At 40.0% G+C, this 27841-nt stretch overlaps 1 protein-coding gene across 1 annotated transcript in view; it reads right to left on the bottom strand.

Moving 5' to 3' along the window:
- Positions 1–14238, bottom strand: part of MEP1A (meprin A subunit alpha) — a 36622-nt gene extending 22384 nt beyond the window's left edge. The window contains exons 1-5 of the mRNA XM_045498464.1: positions 14129–14238; positions 14019–14043; positions 13880–13930; positions 9648–9688; positions 8845–8920 (exon numbers count right to left, since the gene is read on the bottom strand). Coding sequence (XP_045354420.1) covers positions 8845–8920; positions 9648–9688; positions 13880–13930; positions 14019–14043; positions 14129–14215 — 280 coding nt within the window. The 5' untranslated portion in view covers positions 14216–14238. The remainder of the gene's footprint in view (positions 1–8844; positions 8921–9647; positions 9689–13879; positions 13931–14018; positions 14044–14128) is intronic.
- Positions 14239–27841: the final 13603 nt, after the last annotated feature.

Here is a 27841-nt window from a genome sequence, read left to right as displayed (position 1 = left end):
TATCTGACAAAAGACTGGCATCCAGAATATGTAAAACACTCCTACAACTCAAAGAAGAAAGACAAATAACTAATCTTTTAAATGGGCAAACTATTTAAACAGGTATTTTACAAAGGAAGACATACAAACGGACAATAAGTAAATAAAAAAGAACGTAAAATGACAATAAGTAAACTAAAACCACAATTACATACCACTACATGTCCACCAGTATGGCTAAAATTTAAAAAAATAACAGCAACGAATGTTGGAAAGTGGTGTTAATGAACTTTCATTCCTCATTTGTAGAAGTTTGTAAAAAGGTACGAGCACTTTGAAAGAGATCCAACACTAAACCTATGTCTGTATTATAACCCAACAATTTCACTTAAAAAAAATTTTTTTAAGGTTTATTTAGTTTTGAGAGAGAGAGACAGAGTGCGAGCAGGGAAGGACAGAGAGAGAGGGGGACACAGAATCCAAAGCAGGCTCCAGGCTCCGAGGTCTCAGCACAGAGCGCATCGCAGGGCTCGAACCCACAAACCATGAGATTGTGACCTGGGCCAAGTCAGATGCTTAACCGACTGAGTCACCCAGGCATCCCTCACTTTTGATACTTACACCAGAGACACGAATATGAACGCATATATTCCAAACAGGCATGTGCAAGAATGTTCAGAGTAGCTTTAGTCACCATAGCTCAAACATAGAATCAATGCCCGTTGTCTATAAACAGGAGATTGGTTAAATAAGCTGTGATATACTGTATTCACGCAATGGAATGCCACTCAGTAATAAAAAGGAATAAACTATTGATAAACACAACAACATTGGTGAATCTCAAAGACATTTTACTCGGTAATCAAAAAAAAACCCCATAAAATACGATTCCATTCCTATGAAATTCTAGAACAGGCAAAAACAACAACAACAAAAAAGGAGTTGTTTCTGGAAGGGTGAGAAGAACTATAAAAAGCATGAGAGAACTTTCTGGGATAATAAAAATGCTGGGTTTTTTTTTAAGTTTATTTATTTGTTTTGAGAGAGAGAAAGAGAAAGAGAGGGAGGGAGGAGCAGAGAGAGAGGGACAGAGAGAATCCCAAGTAGACTTCACACTGCCAGTGCAGAGCCTGACACAGGGTTCAATCCTATGAACCAGGAGGTCATGACCTGAGCCAAAGCCAACAGTCAGAGGCTTAACCCACTGAGCCACGCAGGCACCCGATAAAAGTGTTCTTAATAGGAGTTGTATGAATATGTTTACATTGTAGAAGTGTAATATATAAAACCCACTGAACTGTTCAGTTAAGACTCATGCATTTTACTCTCTGTACATCTTACATTAAAAAGAACTATAAATAAATATTAAATTTCAGTTAAAGATATGCATGCTCAGGTGTTTGGGGTAAAGCATACTGGTCCCTGCAAATTACTCTGAAATGTATCAAAAATAGAATGTATTGAGAGAAGTTTAGAAAGATGGACAGGATGGATAGATGAGATAAAGCAAATATAGCAGAATGTTGTTTGTATAATGTAGGTGATGAGTATATGAGTGTTCACTGTACAATGGTTTTAGTTTTTTGTATGTTTAAGTTTTTTCAGAATAAAATGTGGAAAAGGATAATAATTACAACTTTAAAGAAAGAAAGAAAAATCCTATCAGCTTACATTCTATTTCCAGTAAAAAAAAAAAAAAAAAGTCCTTCAAAATGAAGACAAAAAAGAGGTGATTTTGAAGAAAGAAGAGAATTTGTCACCAACAGTTTTGCTCTACAAAAAATGCTAAAGAAAGTTCATTAGGCTAAAGAGAGATGACACCAGCTAAGAACCCAGATCTCCAGGGGGAATGAACAGAACCAGAAATATCAAGTATAAAAGTAACTATAGAGAATTTTTTTCATTCATTACTTTAAAAGACAACTGATTAGGGGCGCCTGGGTGGCGCAGTCGGTTAAGCGTCCGACTTCAGCCAGGTCACGATCTCGCAGTCCGTGAGTTCGAGCCCCGCGTCGGGCTCTGGGCTGATGGCTCAGAGCCTGGAGCCTGTTTCCGATTCTGTGTCTTCCTCTCCCTCTGCCCCTCCCCCGTTCATGCTCTGTCTCTCTCTGTCCCAAAAATAAATAAACGTTGAAAAAAAAATTTTTTAAAGACAACTGATTAAAGCAAAAATGATAACACTGTATTATGAGGTTTATAAAGTATACAGTTGAAAAGTATAAGCCAACAATAGCACAAAAGAAAGGGTTACAAATGAAATTATACTGTTCTAAAATGCTTACATTTTATGCAAAACAGCACAATATTAAGTCTAAGGATACTGTCACATATTAGGTCTACAAATTGTAATCCCTACTGCAAAGTCTCACAAAACAATACAAAGGGATTGAGCTGAAAAGCCACTACAGGCCCCAAGTGAAATTTTAAATTCTTGGATTTAACCAAAAGAAGGCAAGAAGAAATAAAAGCAAAAATAAAAGACAAATAATAACTGTTAGTTCTAAATCAAACTATATCAATAATGACATTAAATATAAATACACCAAATACTGTAGTTAAAATTCAGAGGTTGATAGACTGTATAAAAAAGTAAGACCCAAATATATACTGTCTGAAAAAGAGACACTTTAAATATAAAAAAAATTGATAGGTTGGAAGTAAAAAGTTGCACAAGATGCACAGTGCAAACAGTAAGTTTTATAAAGTTGCTGTAGCTAGATTTAAATTAGACAAAGTAGACTTCAAAACAGAGAAGATTGCCAGACATAAAGAGATACTTCTCTAAATGAGAAGAGTCAATTTAGCAAGATGATATGACAATGTGTTTGCACAGAAGAGCAGTTTCATGCAAATGCAAAAAGAAGAAATAAACAAACATGCAATTATAGTCAAAGACTTTAACACCTCTCTCTCAGTAACAGATAAAACAATAAGTCCAAAACTCTATGCAGATATAAGTATTTGAACAACACAGTCACCTTGACCTATTTGACGTTGATAAAATAACATGCCCCAAACCAGCCAAATACAAGTTCTTTTCCAGTGCACATGGAATAGTTACAAAGGTAGACCACAAAACATGTCTCAGTAAATTTCAAAAGATTGAAATCTTATATAATATGTTCTCTGACCTCAACAAAATTAAACTAGAAATTAATAATAGAATGTCTAGAAGAGCTACAGACATTTGTAAATTGAAAAGCACACTTCTAATTGACCCATTGATTTAAAAAAATTGCAAAGGAAATTAGAGCATATCTAAACTAAATTTTAGTGAAGACACAACCATAGCAAAATTTGTGAAAAACAGTAAAAGCATAGTTTCAAATAAAATGTACAGATTTAGATGCCATATTATATATAGCATTATATTATATTCTAAAAATGAAGTTTTAAAATCAATGATATAAATTTCCACCTTCATTTAAAAAAAAAAAGAAGATCAGGGGCGGCTGGGTGGCTTAGTCAGTTAAGCGGCTCACTTTGGCTCAGGTCATGATCTCGCGGTCCGTGAGTTCGAGCCCCGCGTCGGGCTCTGTGCTGACAGCTCAGAGCCTGGAGCCTGTTTCAGATTCTGTGTCTCCCTCTCTCTGACCCTCCCCTGTTCATGCTCTGTCTCTCCTTGTCTCAAAAATAAATAAAACGTTAAAAAAATAAATAAAAAATAAAAATAAAAAAAGAAGAGCAAATTAAACTGGAAGGAAGTAGAAGAAAGGAAATAATAAAGACAAGCGAAAAGCAACAAAATAAAAAGCAGACAAACAAGAGAAAATTAACAAGTCAAAAGTTGCTTCTTTGAAAAGATTAATAAATCAATACACTGCTTAAAAAACAAACAAAAAAGGCAAGTCATAGACTGGGAGAAAATATTCACTATAATAAAACTTTTTAAAAAATCATGGTAAGAGTTGAACAGACATTTCATAAAAAAAGATACACAAATGGCCAATAGCACATGACTATGTGGGAAATATCATTGGTCATTAGGAAAATGCAAATTAAAATCACAATGAGAGTCCATTTTACAACCACCAGAATGGCTACAATTAAAAAGGTAAACATTGCCAATGTTACTGAAAATGTGGAACAAATGGAACACTGCTACATCGTTAGTGAGAATGAAAAATGGTACAGCCACTTCGGAAACCTGCTTGGCATTTTCATTGAAGTTAAACATATATTTGCCATATGATCAAGCAACTCTGTTTCTAGACATTGGCCCAAGATAAATTAAAAAATACATTTCCACAAAGACTTGTACACAATGATCAGAGTCTTGTACACAAGACTTTCACAAATGTGAAACAACCCGATGTCCATCAACTGAAAAAGGGATAAACAGCTGCCATAATACTGAGGAATATTTCTGAGTAGTAAAACAAGAATTAAGTACTGGTCCACAACAATATGGAAAATCTTCAAAAACATGTTGAGCAAAAGAAGCTGGATACAAAACAGTACATACTGTGTGATTCCATTTATCGGTAAACCAGTATACATGAGTAAATCGGTAAATCGGTATACATTAGTAAAACTAATGTATAAGGTAAAAGAATGGTCGTGTCTTTGGGAGCGTGGGGTAGAGATTGGCTGGAAATGCACACAGGAAATTTCTGGAGTGATGGGAGCATGGGTTACATAAGTTTACGTGTTTATCAAAAGCCACTGACTTTTACACTGATTTGTGAATTTCAATCCATGTAACTTTAACTTTGATAAAAGAATTATAAACGAAAATGAAACTCTAGTAAGTTGGCTTTTTCCAATGGTTTGGGCCCAGGCATCTGGACTTTTTTTTAACCCTAAAGGTGATTCTCCTGTGATACTACTTAAGAACCACTGTTGTATCTTTACTGCTGCTACCTTATTTCAGGCCATCTGTCTTCCAGCTTGCTCTTTTAATCTGTTACCTACATTACTGCTAAAGAGACCTTGCTACTCAAGCTGTGGCCGGCAGACCAAAAACATTAGTATCGGCTGTGCAGCATCTCAGACCTCACCCCTGACCCACTCTGCAATTTCACAAGATCCTCAGGGGGGCCTTACGCACATTAAAGTCTGTGAGGCACTGACTTTTGCCTCACCGAGGCATGGCGAAGCTTAAATACAATATTAGGTGAAGGCACAGTGGCCAGCACATAATAGTGATTCAAAAATCATGTCCATGTCTTGATGGAAGGGGGACAGAGCAGGTGCGACAGACAGGAAGAAAAAGTGTAATGGGGAAAATACCCCTCTCAAAAGTTGATGTTTCTTCAATCACATATCAATAAATATGGGTGCTCCATAAATTTGCAAACGTGCTGGCAAACACTGGGGGAATAAGAACTCAAATTTCCATAAATAAATAAATAAATAAATAAGTAAATAAATAACTGAGGACAACAGCATTTGTTTATATCTAGCTCTTCTCCAGAAAAGGGATCAGCACTAATAACAGTGGTGGAAAATATTGAAACATAAGCTATGTGTCCTGAGAATGGGAGTAGCCTGGCAGCCCATTAAGATAGAGCAAGCCTGTCCCAGCCTCCCCTCTCCTCTGACCTTCCCCCATCCATGAGATGGGCCTCACAGGCATTGCATCATCGTGGCTGTTCAGCTGTCAGTTACCTGCTTGAGGTCAGGCAGTGTCCACACGTGGCTTCAAATATTTATTTATTTCCCCCAAGTGTTATTTATAACAATGAGCAAACTATAACTTATCCAGTCCTTTATCTTAAGAGAGAAAAGAATTGAAATTATTACTTCTGAGGAGGAAGGGCTCTGAAGATGTGAAATATAGACTTTTCTATTTCTCAAAAGGATGGAGTGTTTGTTTTGCAACAACAGGGGAAGACATCAGTATGCTGACAATATATTTAGATTCACCTCTATTATTATTTAAAGTGTAAATTTTTCACTGTGGTGAAGCCAAATTATATTTTATTGTATTTTTGTTCTTTATGGTGCTCTTGGTTTTATTAACATGATAATGTGTTGTGCATTTTTAAAATTGTTATTTGATATTCTGTAATTTTTAAAATTACCTCTCATATCAAAAAAAAAGAGAACTACAGGCCAATATCCCTGATGAATACGGATGCAAAAATTCTCAATTAGATACTAGCAAATCGAATTCAACAGCATATAAAAAGAATTATTCACCATGATCAAGTGGGATTCATTCCTGGGCTGTAGGGCTGGTTCAACATTCGCAAATCAATCAACGTGATACATCACATTAATAAAAGAAAAGATAAGAACCATATGATCCTGTCAATAGATGCAGAAAAAGCATTTGACAAAATTCAGCATTCTTTCTTAATAAAAACCCTTGAGAAAGTCTGGATAGAAGGAACATACTTAAATATCATAAAAGCCATTTATGAAAAGCCCAGAGCTGATATCATCCTCAATGGGGAAAAACTGAGAGCTTTCCCCCTGAGATCAGGAACACGACAGGGATGTCCACTCTCACCGCTGTTGTTTAACATAGTGTTGGAAGTTCTAGCATCAGCAATCAGAAAACAAAATGAAATCAAAGGCATCGAAATTGGCAAAGATGAAGTCAAGCTTTCACTTTTTGCAAATGACATGATACTACACATAGAAAACCCGATAGACTCCACCAAAAGTCTGCTAGAACTGATACATGAATTCAGCAAAGTCGCAGGATACAAAATCAATGTACAGAAATCAGTTGCATTCTTATACACTAATAATGAAGCAACAGAAAGACAAATAAAAAAACTGATCCCACTCACAATTGCACCAAGAAGCATAAAATACCTAGGAATAAACCTAACCAAAGATGTAAAAGATCTGTATGCTGAAAACTATAGAACCCTTATGAAGGAAATTGAAGAAGATACAAAGAAATGGAAAAACATTCCATGCTCATGGATTGCAAGAATAAATATTGTTAAAATGTCAATACTACCCAAAGCAATCTATACATTCAATGCAATCCCAATCAAAATTGCACCAGCATTCTTCTCAAGCTAGAACAAGCAATCCTAAAATTTGTATGGAACCACAAAAGACCGTGAATAGCCAAAGTAATATTGAAGAAGAAGACCAAAGCGGGAAGCATCACAATCCCAGACTTTAGCCTCTACTACAAAGCTGTAATCATCAAGACAGCATGGTATTGGCACAAACAGACACATAGAACAATGGAATAGAATAGAGACTCCAGAATTGGACCCACAAATGTATGGCCAACTCATCTTTCACAAAGCAGGAAAGAATATCCAATGGAAAAAAGACAGTCTCTTTAACAAATGGTGCTGGGAGAACTGGACAGCAACATGCAGAAAAATGAAATTAGACCATTTTCTTACACCGTTCACAAAAATAAACTCAAAATGGATGAAGGACCTGAATGTGACACAGGGAACCATCAAAACCCTAGAGAAGAAAGCAGGAAAAAACCTCTCTGACCTCAGCTGAAGCAATTTCTTACTTGACACATCCCCAAAGGCAAACCTCATGAAGATAAAAAGCTTCTGCAAAGGAAACAATCAACAAAACTAAAAGGCAACTGACAGAATGGGAAAAGATACTTGCAAATGACATATCAGACAAAGGGCTAGTATCCAAAATCTATAAAAAGCTCATCAAACTCCACACCAGAAAAACAAATAATCCAGTGAAGAAATGGGCAGAAAACATGAATAGAAGACATCCAGATGGCCAACAGGCACACGAAAAGATGCTCAACGTCGCTTCTCATCAGGGAAATACAAATCAAAACCACACTGAGATACCACCTCATGCCAGTCAGAGTGGCTAAAATGAACAAATCAGGAGACTATAGATGCTGGAGAGGATGTGGAGAAACGGGAACCCTCTTGCACTGTTGGTGGGAATGCAAACTGGTGCAGCCACTCTGGAAAACAGTGTGCAGGTTCCTCAAAAAATTAAAAATAGACCTACCCTATGACCCAGCAGTAGCACTGCTAGGAATTTACCCAAGGGATACAGGAGTACTGATGCATAGGGGCACTTGTACCCCAATGTTTATAGCAGCACTCTCAACAATAGCCAAATTATGGAAAGAGCCTAAATGTCCATCAACTGATGAATGGATAAAGAAGTTGTGGTTTATATACACAATGGAGTACTACTTGACAATGAGAAAGAATGAAATCTGGCCCTTTGTAGCAACGTGGATGGAACTGGAGAGTGTTATGCTAAGTGAAATAAGTCATACAGAGAAAGACAGACACCATATGTTTTCACTCTTATGTGGATCCTGAGAAACTTAACAGAAGACCATGGGGGAGGGGAAGGAGAAAAAAAAAGGTTAGAGAGGGAGGGAGGCAAACCATAAGAGACTCTTAAAAACTGAGAACAAACTGAGGGTTGATGGGGGGTGGGAGGGAGGGGAGGGTGGGGGATGGGCATTGAGGAGGGCACCTGTTGGGATGAGCACTGGGTGTTGTATGGAAACCAAGTTGACAATAAATTCCATATTTAAAAAAAAAAGACAGAAAAAGAAAATACTGACACGACCATAAAAAAAGTAAATTAATTTAAAAAATAAAGTGTAAGTTTTTCACCGTGGTGAAGCCAAATTATATTTCATTGTATTTTTGTTCTTTATGGTGCCTTTGGTTTTATTAAAATGTAATGTGTTATGCATTTTTAAATTGTTATTTGATATTCTGTAATTTTTAAAATTACCTCTTGTATCTCCAACCAGTTAAGCTGCCCTGGTGTCAGTGTAAAGTCATACATTCCATTCCATGGGATAAAGAACCATCAGGACTTGGAACCTCTCATATGCAATGGTGTTACTCCCAATCTGAAGCTGATGAACAGGAGGAGTGGGGAGGGAGAAGAGTAAAACCCAAAGTGTCTAATTAAAACAATTAATATTACCCAAATTGTCAGCCAGAATGTAAGGGATGGGGAACTTCCATCTGGTGTTAGGGTCTCTCAGGCCATTTCTGGAGTTCTGTGGAAACAAGGCAAAGATGACCAGGAAGGCAATCCTTGAGGCCCCCCTGGCCTCCTCTTTCACTAAATTTTCACACCACAAACAACCTGTCATACAATTTCAAACAACTTAATCACATTTGTCTTCTGATGACCAAAGTGACTGAAGTTCATTATAGACAATTTGGAAACTTCAGAGAAAGTATTAAGGACAAAATTTAAAAGACCTACAATTTCTAAAAGTTGAGATAGTCACTTTAAGCATATTGGTGCATTGGGGCACCTGGGTGGCTCAGTCGGTTAAGCATACAACTTTGGCTCAGGTCATGATCTCACGGCTTGTGAGTTCAAGCCCCGTGTTGGGCTCTGTGCTGACAGCTCAGAGCCTGAGCCTGCTTCGGATTCTGTGTCTCTTTCTCTCTCTCTGCCCCTCCCCTGCTTGTGTTCTGTCTCTGTCTCTCAAAAATAGATACATATATTGGTGCATTTCCTTCTCTCATTCACTTACTGGGAAAAATAAGTGAACATGTAATATGGTAATTATAGACTTTTTGAACTGTTTACTTATTTTTCATCTGTTTTTGTTATCATCGACCACAGTTGAAGCCCCTGTGGGTACAGATGATAGATTAGATTCTTTCATGTCCTCCACAGTGCCCATGCCAGGGCTGGACACAGCAGAGGCTCCCAGTCATAAAAAACAGCCAGTACTGAGGATCGTCATTATGTCCTTAACAGGTACTCACCCTTAGGAGGATGTCCCCTTGAAAGAGGTCCAAGCCTTCAGCTAGATGCAGATTTAAAAACATACATATTTGAGTGAGCATCACTAAAAGGCATTTCTCATAATAAAATTAATCTTTTCCATTGTAAATCTTTCAGTGTTCATCTTCATGTGATAAAAGTCACTTTGAAATAGGCAAAATTTCCTCTAATTGAGTAAATGTAAACAACCCATAAATATCATGTCTTATCACATCCTTGGTCTCATTTTGGAATAAGAAACCTGGTCCAAGAATCTTAAAAGTAAGCAATGAATTAGAAGGCATCTTTTTGATCATTGACTCCAAATCTCTCGTACTTGAGGAGGGCACAAGGGAATCTTGAGACAGGAAGTAAGGCACTAGGTGGTCAACAGTTGAGGGAGCTTGAGAACTCCTGACCTGCTTTTCAGGGCACTCTCTGCTCTTGTTCCATCCTTCTTCATGACTGTAGGTAAATGGGTTGATTTTTCTCTGCCCCATGAATAAACAATGGTACTCTCCAAAGCCAAACTCAAGATAATGCCCTTGCAATAAAGACCAGGCAAATATGGATAAATCCACTCAAACTGTATCTCCAAATATCTATCAGGAGCTTAGCACGATAAAATTTCTCCCTGATGGTATCCTTTGAGTCTGGCCTCATTGTGTTTCTGAAAATAGGATTCTTAAAAGGGAAGACCCTTGTGGGGAAAATTATGAGCACGTAAAAGAATGTCTCTTCTTATCATAACCCTCATATTTGATAAGCAGCCTCCCCTGTAAAACACAGAGGACTTCAAACAGGGTCGGTAGATTATTTCATTGTGAGAACAGTTCCTGATTTACAGCTGGGAAACCAAGCTGGAGAATTATCACCACAGCCTCACATGGTAACAGAGGTCCCATTTGGCAAAGCTGATGACTCATTCATGATAAAGGACACCCCTGGGGTTGTAGGTATTAGGATAAGTATTAGGATAAGCTGTGGTTTCACTTCCTAATGACTAAGGCTACCCTTGAATCATCCCTTTCCCCATGCACACATCTCTTTTTTTTTTTTTTTTTTTTTTAGTTTATTTATTTATCTTGAGAGAGAGTCTGTGTGTGAGGGACAGAAAGAGAGGGAGAGAGAGAAAATTCCAAGCAGGACCACACCATCAGCACAGAGACCAGTGCAGGGCTTGAACCCATGACCTGCAAGATTGCGACCTGAGCTGAAGTCAAGAGTCAGACACTCAACCAACTGAGCCACCCAGGTGCCCCTCCATGCACACATTTCCTAACCTCCATAAGCCTAACCTATGTATACAATAACAGCACAATTAAACAAAAACAAATAGCAATGACACGACTGCCTCATCGGCGTAGAATTGCCTTTTTGATAGGGGTATTATGTGCTGGTCTATCCCCTCTCTGCCTTAGGCATGTCATGACCAAAGCATACATTTCCTGACACCTGGTTTGGATTAGGGATGCAGGTGAGAGCTGGACTCTTCCAGAGTGATATGAACAAGCCCATTCAGACCTTGGCGCCCAGGCTGGTCAGCATAAATGAGGTCATGGAGGTGTGAGAGAGTAGGGCAGCTGGGGGGAGGAATTCTCAAAGAAGCACATATCCCTTAAAAAGAAGCCTCAGGAGATTCACTACCCAAGTTGCTCATGCAGCATATATTTATTAAGTGCCTGATGTGTCCCAGACTTTGTTCTACCTGCTGGGGATGTAACGGAATAAAACAAAGCCCTCAAGGAGGTGATATTCTTGACTGGGGAGGGAGGAGAGACACACAAATAAATGAACTCGAGTAGCAGATGGTGAAAAGAGCAATAAAAGAGAAAAAGAACAACAGGGGGAAAGTGTTGAGGCAGGGGAGGGTTCACATTTTATAAAGGGTGGTCAGGGGAGGCCTCCCTGAGAAGGTGGCATTTAAGCAGAAATCTGATGGAATGGGGAATAAAGGAAGAGTATTGAGGGCAAAGGCAACAGCAAATAGAAATGAGGAAAGCCTTGATGTCTCAGAGCAGCTTTCCAAACTTTAGCCTGAGAATCCCCTGAGGGCTTCTTAAACACAGATGGTGGAGCCTACCCTCAGGGCTTCTCAGTCAGCAAGTCTGGGGCAGGGCCCGAGAATTTTCCTTTCTAATAAGTTCTCTGGCGATGCTAATGCTTCTGGCTGGGGGACCACACACTGAGAACCACCTTTGTAGAGGAATAGCTATGAGGTCAGGGTGGCTGGAAAATCCAAGTAATTAAGGGAGAAAGTAGAAAAAAAAAAAAAAAAAAAGGAGAGATCAGACAGCTGGCTAAGTTCAACTCTTCTCAAACTTTAATGTGCAGGGAATCAGCTGGGGTCTGTAAAAAGGGAGGTGGGGGTGAGACCCAAGATGCCGCATTTCTAGGAAAGCTCTTAGGTGGTTCAAGTGATACTGACCTGCAGAACACATTTGGGGAATCAAGGTTCCAGGGGCTTTATTCTGTGTTGGACAAGATGTCAACCAGCACTGGTCAGTGTTGGAAGATTGGAAGATTGGATAAGAGAAGTGACATGGCCCGAATCATATCAATAGGAGAGCTCTCTCTACTTTGGGAGGAAGAGCCTTGTGCAGGGTGAGGGCAGGAAGGCAAGAACAGTTATGAGGCCACCGCAAGAACATGGCCAGACCCAGATGCCTTAGACTTAAGACAGGAAAAGGGAAAGTGCTCAAAAGTCACAACTCGTGATATAATTTGATGGTAGATCTAATAGCATTTGCTGATAGATGGTGTGCATGTTGGGAGACAGATAAGAGTTGGGGCAGCTCTGAGGATCTGAGCCTACTGATCCAGACGGGGGGAATTTCTTTAAGTGAAATGAAAAGTCTGAAAAAAAGCAAATCTTGGGCTAGAAAGGTTAAATTGTGAGGCATGGAGACAAGATAGGTAAAAAGGTAACAATTTCCGGTGTGTGGTTTCTCCCGGACAGTTTTTGTGATGTAGAATCTGGCAATGTAGCTAACCCTAACAATCCTGGTAACTTGCTTGGGATGACCTAAAAAGAGAAAAAACCCACATGGTAAAATTTCTTCATTGGAGTCACACAGCTCAGAGCGGGTGGTGGAGATGAAAACAATGGCTCTAAGATAGAAGAATGATCTTGTCTAGAAAAATAAGGATGTGATAAGGAAAAAACTCTAACTAGTGCCAGCCCTGTTTTAAAATACAGCCGATCCTCTCAGGTACATACACCTCGATCGCCTGACCAAAGAGAGATGATTTCATGCCTGGCTCTGAAGTCTTGAGACCCGTTCACCCATTTACCTTACCGAACTATTTCTTTAAAACTATTTCAAGCTTTTCCAATTATATGTTAACTAGCCTCCCTGTCCTGTAAATGGGACAAAGCCACGAAATTTGACCTTTAGCTCTGGGTTTTTCCAGTTTTGTAGTCTGCAAATAGCACTGGGTTGAGTTAGAAGAACTGAAGTGAGCCCCATCATTGCCATCTGTGATCTGGGCAGATCACCTCCACCACAAGGAGCTTCCTGTCCCTTCTTGCAAAATGAAAATTAGCACTTACTCTATTACAGGATTTGGCAATTGGATAGGAAAGCTCTTGATAAGGTATTTAGGATCGTGAATACCTGTTTCCCACCGATCCTAACCAAACATACCCAGAATGTAAAGGCTTCTCCTTCATTTTAGAAACAGAACAAGAGAGAGAAAAGCTTCTCTCTCCTCTTGGTAATGGACCAGATTGCTGGAGTCCTTCAATAAAAATGTTTGCAGCCAAGATGTTGAAATGGAATACCTTTACACTCTTCTCTAAATCCTAAGCAAACAGGTGTTAATGAATATGACACACCAGTAGAGGGGCTGGGTTCCCCCCCCCCCACTAAATATAGCCCTAGGCATATATTACATGTACATACAAAAAAAAAAATATATATATATATAGCAAGAAGAATAATCATCGACTTTTCTTTCCTTTTTTCAAAATAAAGACAGGAACACTGAAATTTTTGTAAACAAAAATCATGTTATATGTTTCTAAATCCATGGAGCACTCACTAGTTTCTCTAGAAAATGTGGTCTATCATTTCCATTTTTCAGAAACTTAGCAAATTCCAATGAAACACCAACAGACATTTCTCCCCTAAAGCTACCCAATACTCTATCATGGAGATAAGAGCTGTTCAGCAATTGTATCATAAGATTTAAAATTATTTCAAGGCATTAATAATGCAGAAATTATACCCACCAAAATTGATTTCTGAAATATCCCTCTGTTCATCAAAATCTTCATCATGCACTGTTAAAAGTAGGGAAAAATTCTTATTAATCTTGCTGAACAAAAGAAAGTTCAGAAACACTCTCTATGCATTTCAATTGATTCTTACCATTTCCTTCAGAGAGATGTTTAATCTGAAAGAAATAAATATACAGAAAATGGGTAACATATACCAGAATTAATATTTCTGAACACTCATAACAGAAGAACTCTACTTACAGATACAGCTGCTATGTGGGCACAAAACAAGATGAAAGAGAGAACACAAGTGGATCTAATCCAAATCATTGTTGCAAGTGAACACATTTAGCAAATACACCTTGTGATAAATACTTTTCGGACCTTGCCCTGGCCGTCATTTTAGAAACTTTGACCCTCACATATGTACTGTGGCATTAAAAAAAATAACCAAAGGAAATGTCATTGATCCTTTTAAGAACAGATACCAAGTTTAACATAAAATCTCCAGCTCCCCAGACCAGGGAAAGGTTTGAAAAGGATAATATTGAGATGAATATATAAAAACCTGTAACATTTCTATACACCAGCAATAACATTCCTATATAGCATCAAAAACTGTTCATGTAATATAACAGATAAAAAAAAAAAACCCATTCCACAGTATAAATCAAAACAATCTATAAAATATCTATAAAGTACTTAAATCCAATAAAAATAATTAAAATTTTATGGAAGTGTTTTGAGCAATTATCAGAGGACATAGATCTATTCACACACACACACACACACACACACACACACACACACACATATTTATATCTATAAAATATTCATGAATGGGAAGACTTCATGTAATAAAGATGGTCATTATTTTGATATTTGTCTACAAATTAAATGATTTTCCAGTAAAAATCTTGCCAAGTTTCTTGTGAAACTTGATGAACTGACAAACCCTTTCTGAAATTTACATGAAAAAGTAAACTTCCAAAAGTAGATCAGAAAACTGAAAAGAAAGAACAAGGAGAAAGAACTGCCCTAATGGAATATCAAGAATTTTTTGAAGTTATAGTAGAGAGTGTGTTATTGCCAAAAAAAAAAGACAGAAAAATTAGTCTACAGAATGGAACAGACTATCAAAACAGATGCAAGACTATATGGGAATTTCACATGACAGGAGCCAAAAAGTCCATAGGGAAACTTTAGTCTTTCAATAGTAATGTGGGGACAACAGCCTTTCCACATGAGGAAAAAATTAAATTCATACACCATTCATACACACACACACACACACACACACACAAACTGAATAGATGAAAGATGTATATGCAAAAATCTAAACTTGAAAAAATATAGGAAAAAATGTTTTTAACCTCGAGATCAGAAAATATTGCTTAAACAATAAAAAAAAAAACATATAAAGCATAGTAAGTTGGACTATATCAGGATTTAAACTTTTTGTGACTAAAGGCACAACAGTATAGTTAAAAGATCAGCCACAGATGGAAGAAGACATTGATACTGCATATAATTGAGTGAGAGTAAGTTATCCGGGATATATAAAGGAATACCTACAAATAAATATAGAATAAAAGAGAGAGAGAGAGATGATCCGAGAGAAAAACGGGCAAAGTGTGAACACAAAATTCACCACAAACCTCCCAAATGTCCAATAAACATGTAAAAAGATTTTCAACCTCACAAGTAATCAGAAAAATATCAGTTTTTTTTTTTAATGTTTATTTATTTTTGAGACAGAGAGAGACAGAGCATGAATGGGGGAGGGGCAGAGAGAGAGGGAGACACAGAATCCGAAGCAGGCCCCAGGCTCTGAGCTGTCAGCACAGAGCCCGATGCAGGGCTCGAACTCACGGACCTCAAGATCGTGACCTGAGCTGAAGTCGGACGCTTAACCGACTGAGCCACCCAGGCGCCCCAAAAAATATCAGTTTAAATAACAATGAATGCTACCTCAAGCTCAGATTGGCGTAAATGAAGAAGGCTGGCCATACCAAATGTCAGCAAGAAAGTGAGGAAATAGGAAATCTTACACATTGCTGGCAGACCAGCAATTGATGCTATCTAGTAAGCTGAAATGTGCATAGTTCACAAGCTAAAAACTCCACTTCCAGTTATATACTCTAAATAGAGATTCACAGACGTGTATACAAAGTACCATATAACGAAGTACCATATCATTGTGGGTTGTTTTTTGTTTTTTTTTTTTTTTGTTTGGTTTTTTTTTTTTTTTTTTTGTAATAGTAAAGAACTGGAAAAATGTATTTATACTGGGAGAAAGAAAGTATCAGTGATGCACGGATAAATGTTCAACAACCAGATCTCAGAGGGAACAAGCTTTTACCTGTAGTGTTTGTTGATTTCCTGGCTGTAAATATCCCTACCATGGTTAATTTCAAGCTACCAACACTATGCCACCGAATGCAGTGTGGGGAAGAGGTGTGCAGTATGGGCTGTACCTGCCCCAGCACAGGACTGCGTATATTTACATGCCCTCCGACTCTTGCATGCAGGACGTATGAGAGTCTCTGATATCAGCAATCTTCAAGGTCCAGGGCCTGCCTGTCTCCATCTCAGACCTACTTTGTGGGCAGGTGGGCCAGTCCTGTGGTCAGAAGAGCACTTCCTGTCAGAAAAGCATTTCCTCAGGCAGAGAGTGGGCTTCCGGAACAATAAAACAGGAGGCATGACAGCCCGGAGTCAGCCTTGGATGGGCAGAGATCTGCGACGGACTTCCTTGTCACTGCAGCCATCGAGTGTGAGGTCGTAAGGGTGGGTAGAGAGCCATTGCCCACACTCTCGAACCACGGGAAGCCACCAGTGTTCTCAAAAAGGACCCGAACTTGCCCAACGGCTAAAGATGGCTTAGGTCAGCAAATACAATCTTAGTGATTAAAAAAAACGGGGGGGGTGGGGGGCGCCTGGGTGGCTCAGTCGGTTGGGCGTCCGACTTCAGCTCAGGTCACAATCTCGCGGTCTGTGGGTTCGAGCCCCGCGTCGGGCTCTGTGCTGATGGCTCAGAGCCTGGAGCCTGCTTCCGATTCTGTGTGTCCCTCTCTCTCTCCCTCCCCCGTTCATGCTCTGTCTCTCTCTGTCTCAAAAATAAATAAACGTTAAAAAAAAAAATTTAAGGGGCGCCTGAGTGGCTCAGTCGGTGAAGCGGCCGACTTGGGCTCAGGTCATGATCTCACCGTCCGTGAGTTCGAGCCCCGTGTTGGGCTCTGTGCTGACAGCTCGGAGCCTGGAGCCTGTTTCGGATTCTGTGTCTCCCTGTCTCTCTGCCCCTCCCCTGTTCATGCTCTGTCTCTCTCTGTCTCAAAAATAAATAAACATTAAAAAAATTTTTTTTTCATTACAAAAAAAAAGGGGGGGTGGGGAGGGACTAGATAAATAGGAGACTTCATGAGAAACATAAACTTTGTGAGAATAATTGGCTCTGAGTATAAGAGAGGAAAACACAGGAGGCTTTAATTTCTTAAATGTATGGTTTAATTTTTCTCAAATTTTGAAGCAATTAAAAGAATGAATATTTGTTCGTTCCGAAGCCAGGAAGCAGGGGTTTAGGACTTTGCTATTTGTTTTCTAAAGAAAAGGGCAACACTCTTGCCTTGGTCCCCCTCCTGCTAAAATCTCTCCTGTTAGCTTTTCAAACAGGCAGTTGCGGGGCTGTTGAATTCTCCCCACCTTTCCCTGCCTCCCGATGTGCATTTATCGTTCCCTTCCTTCTTATCCTTATCTAAACGATATACTCTAACAACGGCTCTGGGAATCGGATGGACAGGAACTCAAATCCCACTTCTGCCGTTGACTAGCTGTGCCATTTTGAGCACCTGCTTTCCGTGTGTGAAATGGACAGCAGTGCCTAGTTAATGAAGCTACTGTAAGGATTGAAAGATAACCTACGGAAACCACAGGTACCGGAAACCTAGGAAGCGCTCAGTAAGCTAGAGCTCTTTCCCACCGTACACACTGCCTTCTGGCCAAAGACAGGCCATAAGAACACGAAAGCCCAGCACACTTCTTGCCCAGCCGAACGTCCACTGATGGGATCATAGGTCTTCGGCAGGCACAACCCGTCTCTAACGTCTTTCTTTTCATGATCTTGACTGCGGACGTTAATCAGTTACCAGCTGTTTGCAATCCTAGGCACTTCATGTCCCGGAGTGTCAAGTGAGCAAGGCTGGAGTCTTAAGTCCCAGGTTTAAAGAGTTTATGGCTTTGCAGTTCAAAGCTAGATCAGGCGCTCCACGGGGCAAGGGTCACATTTTACTTTCCGTACCTGCTCCGGTGTCCAGCGCACAGTAGGCACTTTGTACTCGTGTGGGATGAAATACAGTAAGATGGGATTTTCTCTGAAGCTATTGGGTGCAGCGGTTTGCTTTGATCCCAGGGAGGACGTTTCATAAACTGACCGATTGAAAAAGTGCCGTGAAGACTGGAAGAGAAAAGCCAGTGGCAGGTGGGGCCAGGGAAGCCCTCCCCCGTTGTCACACACCCTCTCGCCTCGTCCAAGCGGAGGCCAGGACCCCCCTCCAGACCGGCAAAGTCCTATCCCCCCAGGCCCTTCTCAGGGATGCTCCCTGCCCTCTGCCTCCTCCACGTGCCCCTTTCTGCTTCCCTCACCGAGCTTGCCCTCAACAGACTATCAGTCCATCGGTTAACCTCTGACACAACTGCCTTTGCTGTTGCTCCAGGCGATCGACGTGTAACCGGGGCTCAAAGGTGCTCAGAGCAAGAACTGGCAAACTGTCGAAGTGAGCGGCAGCAGCAACTGTCGTGTCCACAGCTTTTACTGTGGGCCAGACGCTGTTCCGCCGATCTAAAGTATAGCTATTCCTTGAATCCCCACAACAATTCCGTGAAGCAGGCACTCCTCTCATGCCCATGGTAAAGACTAAAACACTGCCACAGAAAGATGAAGAGACCTGACCAAACCCACAGGGCTCCTGGCAATGTTCCTAAAATACCACCTGTGAGTCAGCTGTTTCTACCTACAGCTCGCCCTACCTACAGCCTCTCGCCCAGGCGAGAGGCTCAGCCATCAGGCCGCAGCATGTAGGGCCCCCATTCCAATAGCGTCCGTCTCCAACCTTTTACTAAGAAGACTTAGCCGCTAGGAAAACAGCTATAGTATCTTTCAAAAGCACCCTGGAAAGTCTTTTAAAGTACAGATTCCTGGGGCACCTGGATGGCTCAGGCAGGCAAGCCTCCGGCTCTTGGTTTTCGGCTCAGGTCATGATCTCGAGGTTCGTGAGTTCGAGCCCCGCATCGGGCTCTGTGCTGACAGGTGTGGAGCCTGCTTGGGATTCTCTCTCTCTCCCCTCTCTCTCTCTCTCTCTCCCTCTGCCCCTCCCCCACTTGCACTGTCTCTCTCAAAATAAATAAATAAACATGGCTGGGCCTGGGACTTGGAAATTCTCATTCAGGTCAGGGGTAAGAGCCAGGAATCTACCCGAGGGTGAGAGCCAGGTAGTCTATGGAAGACACTTTGATAAACAGGACCCTGGGGAATTGACAATAACCAGATGCTTCCATTCTGATTGTGGTTAGTAGTTAGCTTACACCCGGTTCCTTTTTTATAAAAAAAAAAAAAAAAAAATCAAAAGATCATAGCAGCCTCCAGTTCTTCCTAGCAGGGACATATACAATATTAAGAATTAGAAAGATCTTTGGTGCAGAGATCCATTTCAGAACATGTCCAGGAACAGCCTCTCTGGGGTGCAGCTTGAAATTTTGCATTTTTAACAAGCATGATGGTGAATCCTATATGGAAAATATGAGACCCACTGATCTGTGCAGGCAACTCCACGTTGCCCTGTACCAACACCAATCCCAGTGGCCTCCATTGGAGAGCCAAGTAGAGACGTCCTACTATCCTGGGCACTGAGATCCCTGATAAGCTACTCTCCGTATCCAGGTCGGCATTCAGTGGGTCTGGTTTCAGCTTTTCCTCCTTTGTAGGATCGAAAGAGCATACAGTCACCCATCTTTCATGCTGTGGGGAAGAATCAGACAAGAGACTTACTTTTCTGTTTGCCGATTCCCTTCCTACGTATTGAAGTTGAAACAGACTCAGCAGAAAGATACAGGATTGCCCCTGATTTTAGGAAAAATCTATAACCTCTGCTAATTACAAAGATCATTACTGCCCAAGAGGCCAAGTTAGACCACGGCATCTAGGAGGAAGACCAAACACATGGGAATTACTGAGTAAAGGGAACACCATTGGGATGGGCTTTCCTTTAAAAGGAAACGTGGTTCTAAAGAGGAAGAGTTCGGGTTTCTAGTGTCAAATGACAAAAGTAAAACGACTGAGCAATAAGTTTGATGTCCCTTATCCAAGGGAAATAATCCACAGATGGGGGTGCGGGCACTGTGGCTCACGAACAGTGGCGTGCTCCTCCCGAGGGATTTTGGGCAAGAGCATGTTCCACAAAGCATTGGAAGTGGCAACACAGAAACGGGGCATGATCGACTGGGGTCGCATATCTGACCTTATTTAGTTCGAGGAACAAGAAATAAGCACAAAGCCTGAGGTCGGCTTGGTGGCTGGGGACTGGTTGACTGGATACATTGCATTTCTGGTCACGTGGAGCATTTACAGGATCACAGAAGTTCCGTTTACTGGGCAAGAGTGGCTCCATCTGGGCTTGGAAATTTATTTCGACACTACTGTCCTTGAAGTTAGGGTACAAAGAAATAAGCTTAAATTGCAAAAGGGATGCTTAATTATTAGATACAAAGACCTTCCTGGTCATCTGAGGATTTGGGGGCTCTAAAGTGTTTTAAGGAGGGAGACAGTGTTAGTCATTGAGAATAACACCAAAGCTACAGGGTAGGGTGAGTCACGCGTGGACAGATGAAATTCTTCAGAAAGAGATGCTGTCAGAGAAAGAATGGGTGAGGCTTGGCTTGAGGATTTTTCTTTGTCCTGGGAGAGGTCATTCAGTTTCAGAGGTCATCTAATGGAAGCAAGATGATGGTAAGTCACACATGTAACTCAATCCAGAGAACAAGAAGGTCAATCGTTTTAGAAGACAAATGGGAATTATAATCCCATTTCCCCTTGAAAACCACAAAATTGTTTTGGGGACAGCAGATTCTCTTATGCAAGTGGCCATCCCCTATTTTCAGGGCCAGCTGCAATATCTGACACCTTAATAGGAATCTGAGTTAGCACAGGGGGAAGGTATCAGGAGGACCTATGTGGGGGCATTACTGGAAATTCTGAGAGTAATTAGTCACAGTAAATAGATGAGCTAAGAGGTCTTCCTGACATTCATCTGTCAGGTCTGCTCACATTCGTATGCCGAATCAAATTTTTAAACATAAATTCATCTTCTAACTACCAATGGTGAGAGCAGGAAGACTACTGTGGCAGCCACTTTGCAAAACACGCATGAGGGCAGCTCTGCACAAACATGCAAGCAAGGATGCCAGTCACTGACGTCCTGTGAATGGATGGGCTAAGTGACACTACATAACAGGAAAGGAAGAAAACTAGCCGTCCCTTAGGTTTTTTAATAGAATTTCTGGGAAGAGCACTTTGCTAACTGCCTACAAAGTTTCCTACCTTGAGGGCCATTTCTTCTTATCCAAATAAGGGCAATTATGATGATACTAACTAGATGACTTATTAGGCACTTATGACCTGGCACTGTATAAGATGCTTTACATAAGCCAATTCATTCAATTCTCATAGCAATCCCATAAGGCAAAAACTGTTGTCCTCATTTTATAAGCCTGAGCTCAGAGAGGTTGTATATAGTACCCAGAACCTGAAAAATATCAAAATAGAGAAATGAGCTTAGTAATGTGGTTCTCTTTCCAGGGCAGTTTCCTTCTTAGCTGATTAGCTAGACCACCATATCGGGTTCATTCATTCCTTTGTTCATCCATGCATTTGTCCACAATTCCTTTACTGAGCACGTCCTCTGTGCCAGGCATTGTCTTAGGCATTGGGAAAACACCCGTGAACCAGACAGACACTGTCTTTGCCCTCATGGAGCTTAGATAGAGGAGAACATCATGGGGAGGCAAGCATCTCTCAGCGTTACTAGTAGATCCCAAAGTAAAGATGGGCCAAAGGGAAATAGATGAACAAATCATGATGTATTCATTGATCACACAGATCACAGCAGACTTCTACTAAAATAAAATAGAATGCACAATAAAACACTGTCACCATTGAGTACTCCTAAACAATAAAAAAACAATTGGACTATTGGCACACACAAGAACATGGATAAACCTCAAAAGCGTGATGCTGAGCTTTCAAAGTCAGATACAAGACCATATGTTGTATGACTCCACTTATATAAAACACCAGAAAAAGCAAAACTATAGTAGTAGAATCCAAATCAGCAGTTGCCAGGGACCAAAGGATGACAGTAGAAGGAGACGGACTACCAAGGACAGAAAGAAACTTATGGGAGTAATGAAAATATTCTATATCCTGACTGTGTTGGTAGTTATGTAACCGTATAAGTTTGTCAAAAATCAAGGCGTTGTACACTTAAAATTGGCAGATTTTGTTGTATGTAACTTATATGTCAAACTGACTTTAAAAAAAAAAAAATCAGGAACCCTGGTGTTCACATCCTATCTCTTCCACTAATGTACCAGATGACATTGGGCAGAGTAGTCTATGTTTGGATTTATTCTTCAAAAATATGGGGCTAATGAGACGTGTTCTCCCTCTTTTACTACTAGGTCAAGGGAATTTTAAATGTGGAGAAATGTTTTACCATGTATCAAATGCTTTATAAATACGTAATTTAACTGTTATTGTTTCCGCACTGAGGACTATCTCCATGGAGGAATGCCATCTCCATTCTCAGAGGCCTAGAATGAATTTAATTTGATAGGTTTCTTAACAGCCTCTGAGCCTCAGGCAGGGTTTCATAGTCCTGAGTCCACATGTTTTAGAGAAGACTCAACCATCTGCTTTGGATTTGGACCATCAAGTTACTGAGCGAATGGAAACAACGTTGTTCTGATGCTTTTTCCCAATTGCCACACATCCCTACGTAGTTAACAAGTCCGTATCCAGACAAGTCTGTCTGGATAAGAGACAAATGCTGAGGGTGGATCCCCAGATTCTGGCCACAAAACCAAAAGGGCGATTGATGGTTGGCTGTATGTTTAGAAAAGCTCTTGATTCTCATCCCGGGATCTATCGCTTTACCGCCAACTATTTTCCCGAAGAAACAGAACTGCTCTATTCTCAATTTTGAAAGCAATTCTTTTGCTACTCATCTTTATTTTATTTATTTGATGTATTTATTTAGTTTAGTATGTCACTGAGTTTGCAGTTACACTAAGAAGGAACATGAATCCACCTTGACACAGTAACCATCCAGCTGGTATTTGATCCAGTTACCAAAATGCACTTGGGTCCATGGTGGATGCTAAGGAGAAAACCAAGAAGAACCTTGCACATTTTTTGTCCTCAAGGCCCTTGAACTTAGCTTTTCCTGAGAGTTCAGCCTTTTCATTTACTGGATCAGGAAAAAATATATATTTATAGCATGGTAACGCGTACAGTATGAAGTATATAATATTTAAAGTTTAAAAACATATTAAAAAGAAGAGAAAAGTCACCATAAGTCTCACTTTTGACATAGTCAGTTATCTTTCATTTAAAAAAATTTTGTATAGGGGCGCTTGGGTGGCTCAGTCGGTTAAGCAGCCGACTTCGGCTCAGGTCATGATCTCGTGGTCCGTGAGTTCGAGCCCCGCATCGGGCTCTGTGCTGACAGCTCAGAGCCTAGAGCCTGTTTCAGATTCTGTGTCTCCCTCTCTCTGACCTCCCCCGTTCATGCTCTGTCTCTCTCTGTCTCAAAAAAATAAATAAACATTAAAAAAAAATTTTAAACAATAAATAAAATAAAAAAATAAAAAAAATTTTGTATATATATTATATATGTATATATAGTGTATATACATATTATATATGTATATATAGTATATATGTATATAAATATATATATAATAGTGATATAAATTTTTATTCACTTAGTTTTTGTTCATCAAGTCTTTAAAGGAAATATTGAGTTAGAATTTCATCTATTTTTGCTAAATTATCCTTCTTGAGAACATATATCAGTGCTCAGTTTTCCCTCAACTGGCTCTCACCAATGAACAGCCCTACCCAAAACAACAACAACAACAAAAAAAAACTGTGGCATCTTCAGATGCCTCAGCTTTTGAAAAATAATATTTATTCAGTTTTGTTATAAAATTAATTTATAGTTACAAACTTACTAGTTTCTTTTATAAACTTAATTAGTAGTTATTCAGTGTGAAAGACTGGAAAACACTGTAGGAAAATGCTAACTGTAATCCCACTACCCAAAATAATCAGTTAGCATCTTAGTATATGTCCTAGAATTTTCTCCATGCTTTCTTTTTTTTTCTAGTTATATTACATTCTAGTTATATTACATTCATAGCTTGGCTTATAAATGTTTCCCCATGTCAATAGATATTCTTTAACGAAATGCCTTTCCGGGGCTACATATAGCTCCATTGAATGGATATACTGGCTTTAACTAATGAAGTCTGTGTTGTGGATAGAGTGGTTATTTTCAGTTGATTTTGCTTATCATGGTCAATACTACGGTAAATATCTGTGTTTGCAATTGTATGTACTTCATGTTACTGCCTTAGAACAAATTCCAATAAGTGGAATTGCTGAGTTGATGTATTGAGTTGTTTTATTTATTTATTTATTTATTTATTTATTTATTTATTTATTTTTGAGGAAGGTAATTTTAAGATAATCTCTAATTTCCTCACCCTCTGAAACCACGTCACAGAAAAGTGAAGGTGATTCAAAGTCCGTTAGCCAAAGACCCAAAGAATGCAGAATTAACTCTTTAGGAGGGAAACAGGACAGGACTTTTCAAGGCATCATAGAAAGATTCTGAACTCACCTTCTCCCACAGACACACTGAATCTACAACTACATATGGATCAATTCCCTCTGGAAAAGACCTAAAAACTAGTTGAACAACTCTTTCACAACAAAGAATAAGAAGCCTACATCCAGATGCATAGGAGTGACAGACACAGAGTCTCGCCCCACACGCCACCCACGGTGTGGCAATGCACAATCAGGAAGTGTCGCATGAATCCGGAACTGCTCCCTGAGATCTGAGGGGTTTGTGCCCCACATCAGGCACTCCAGCCCTTGGAACCTGCAGTGAAAGGAGGAACCCCCAAAATGTCTGGCTTTGAAAACCAATGGGGCTCCTGTCCAGGAGATACATTTCTTAAAGTGCTTGTGCACAGACTCACTCACCCCAGAGACCAGTGCAAAAGCAGCACTTTAAAAAGTACCCAGATTATACGTGAAGGAGATTCATTTGTTGATCTTAAAGCATCTGCCAGAGGAGCAGAGGCCTGTTGAGGCTCTCTCCAGGGATGGAGGCAATGGCAGGAATAATTTTTATGCTCTCTCTCTATCTTGATAGTGTCAGTGGGCGTGCCCCAGCCCTGTGCTCTCCCACAACCCTGCCCTGCTAAAGGTGGTGGGCATGTGCAGCCCACACAGGGGATGCTCCTTGATTGCCTGGCTCTGGATCAAGGGGCTTGTATTCCTGGGCCCCAGAAGACTGTAACTATAAATGGAGAGATAGTTTTTGTCAGGCTAACATCCCCACGGTGCTACATAAGCAGCAGACAAAAACTATGCCCCCTTTTCTACGAAAAAGACCTACTTTCTTGTCTTGGAGCTTCAGTCTAAAAGACAGAATTCAGGTTTTCCAGGTATCTAGAGGCTATGGAGGAGATCTCAGGGAATATAGGCTGGGAAGTGCCAGGTTTGTGATCTCTCTTGGCCGTGCTACATCTCCTGCTATCTTCCAGAAAGGAGCTTTTTACCCAAGGAACATCTCCAGCTCTCCTGATCTGGAGGCCACCAGGGGTGACTGTGGGACTTATCATGGTCAATCCTACAGTAAATATCTGCATTTGCAATTGTATGTACTGTATATATTTGCAGAATTGTCTATATTTGCATACTTTAAAAGCTTCTGCTAAGGTCTGGCTTCCAATCAACCTGAAACGAGGTGGGACTGAGATCTTGCCCGTCCCTTTGAAAACTTGATAGGTCTTGGCACACCCTCAACAACTGGGGCCTATTAAGAATAAATCAACCTGCATAGGCAATCACAAAGGCTTAAGAGACAACCAAGAGCTAGGGCAAAGTTGAAAGATAAGGCTCATCTCCTATACAAGGCCATTCCTTGAAGACTGAAAGAGGCAGCTGTTTCGCCTAATACATAGAAATAAACACGGAGAGAAAAGCAAAATGAGGAAACAGAGGGATATGTTCCAAATGAAAGAATAAGATGAAACCTCAGGAAAAAAAATAATAATAATGAAGCAGAGAGAAGTAATTTACCTGATAGAGTTTAAAGTAGGGGCGCCTGGGTGGCTCAGTCGATTAAGCCTCCGACTTCGGCTCAGGTCATGATCTCACGGTCCGTGGGTTTGAGCCCCGTGTCGGGCTCTGTGCTGACAGCTCAGAGCCTGGAGCCTGTTTCAGACTCTGTATCTCCCCCTTTCTCTGACCCTCCACTGTTCATGCTCTCTCTCTCTCTCTCTGTCTCAAAAATAAATAAAATGTTAAAAAAAAAAAAAAAGAGTTAAAGTAATGGTCATAAAAATGTTTACCGAACTTGACAGAATGGATGAACACAGTGAGAACTTCAACAGAGACAGAAAACGTAAGAAAATACCGAACAAGTCACAAAGCTGAAGAAGACAATAACTAAAACAAAAAATACACTAGAAATATTCAATAGCAGACTGATGAAGCAGAAGAAAGGATCAGTTACCTAGAATACAAGGCAGTGGAACTCACCCAAACAGAGCCTCAGAAAGAAAAAAAAGAATTTAAAACAGTGAAGATAGCTTAAGAGACTGATAGGAAAACATCAAGCGGAATAACATTTGCATTATAGGGTTCAAAGAAGAAGAAGAAGAAGGAGGAGGAGGAGGAGAAGGAGAAGGAGAAGGAGAAGGAGAAGGAGAAGGAGAAGGAGAAGGAGAAGAGAAAGAAAGGGATAGAAAGCTTATTTGAAGAAATAATGCCTGAGAACTTCCTTCACCCAGGTGGGGAAGGAAACAGACATCAGATGCAAGAATGCCAGAAAGTTCCAAAGAAGATGAACCCCAAATAATTCACACCAGAACACATTAAAATTAAACTGTTAAAAGTTAAAGAGAAAATCATAAAAGCAGCAAGAGAAAAAAGCTTGCTACGTACAAAGCAGCCCGTGGGACTATCAGTAGTGTGTTTTAGCAGAAACTTTGCAAGCCAGAGAGTGGCACGGTGTCCTCAAAGTGCTGGAAGGGAAAAACTTCCAGCTGAGAATACTCTACCCGGCAAGGTTATCATTCAGAATTGAAGGAGAGATAGAGCTTTCCAGGTTTAAAAAAAAAAAAAAAAAGCTAAAGGAGTTTATTACCGTTAAACTAGCCTTACAAGAAATGTTAAAGGGACTTCTTTAAGCTGAAAAGAAAGGGCATTAATTAATAAGACAAAAACATGTGAAAGTATAAATCTCACCAGCAAAAGTAAATATACAGTAAAGGTAGTGGATTAATCACTTATAAAGCTAGAATGAAGGTTAAAAGACAAAAGTAGTAAAAATAACTATAACCACAATAAACAGCTAAGGGATACAAAAAAATATAAAGATGTAAAATGTGACTTCAGAAACATAAAATGGGGGGGGGGTAAAAATGAAGAGTTTTAGAATGCATTTAAATTTATATCACTATCAACTTAGAATAGACTGCATATATTATAGGGGGTGAGCCTCATGATAACCAGAAAACAAAAACCTATAGGAGATACACAAAAGTTGAGAAAGGGATCTAAGCCTAACACTAAAGAAATCATCAAATCACAAGGGAAAAGAACAAGAGAAAAAGAACAGCCAA

Source organism: Leopardus geoffroyi, chromosome B2, assembly GCF_018350155.1.
Source record: "Leopardus geoffroyi isolate Oge1 chromosome B2, O.geoffroyi_Oge1_pat1.0, whole genome shotgun sequence".
In the NCBI taxonomy this organism is placed as follows: domain Eukaryota; kingdom Metazoa; phylum Chordata; class Mammalia; order Carnivora; family Felidae; genus Leopardus; species Leopardus geoffroyi.
The sequence above is the reverse complement of the archived record's forward strand: the minus strand, read 5'-3'. Positions and strand labels throughout refer to the sequence as shown.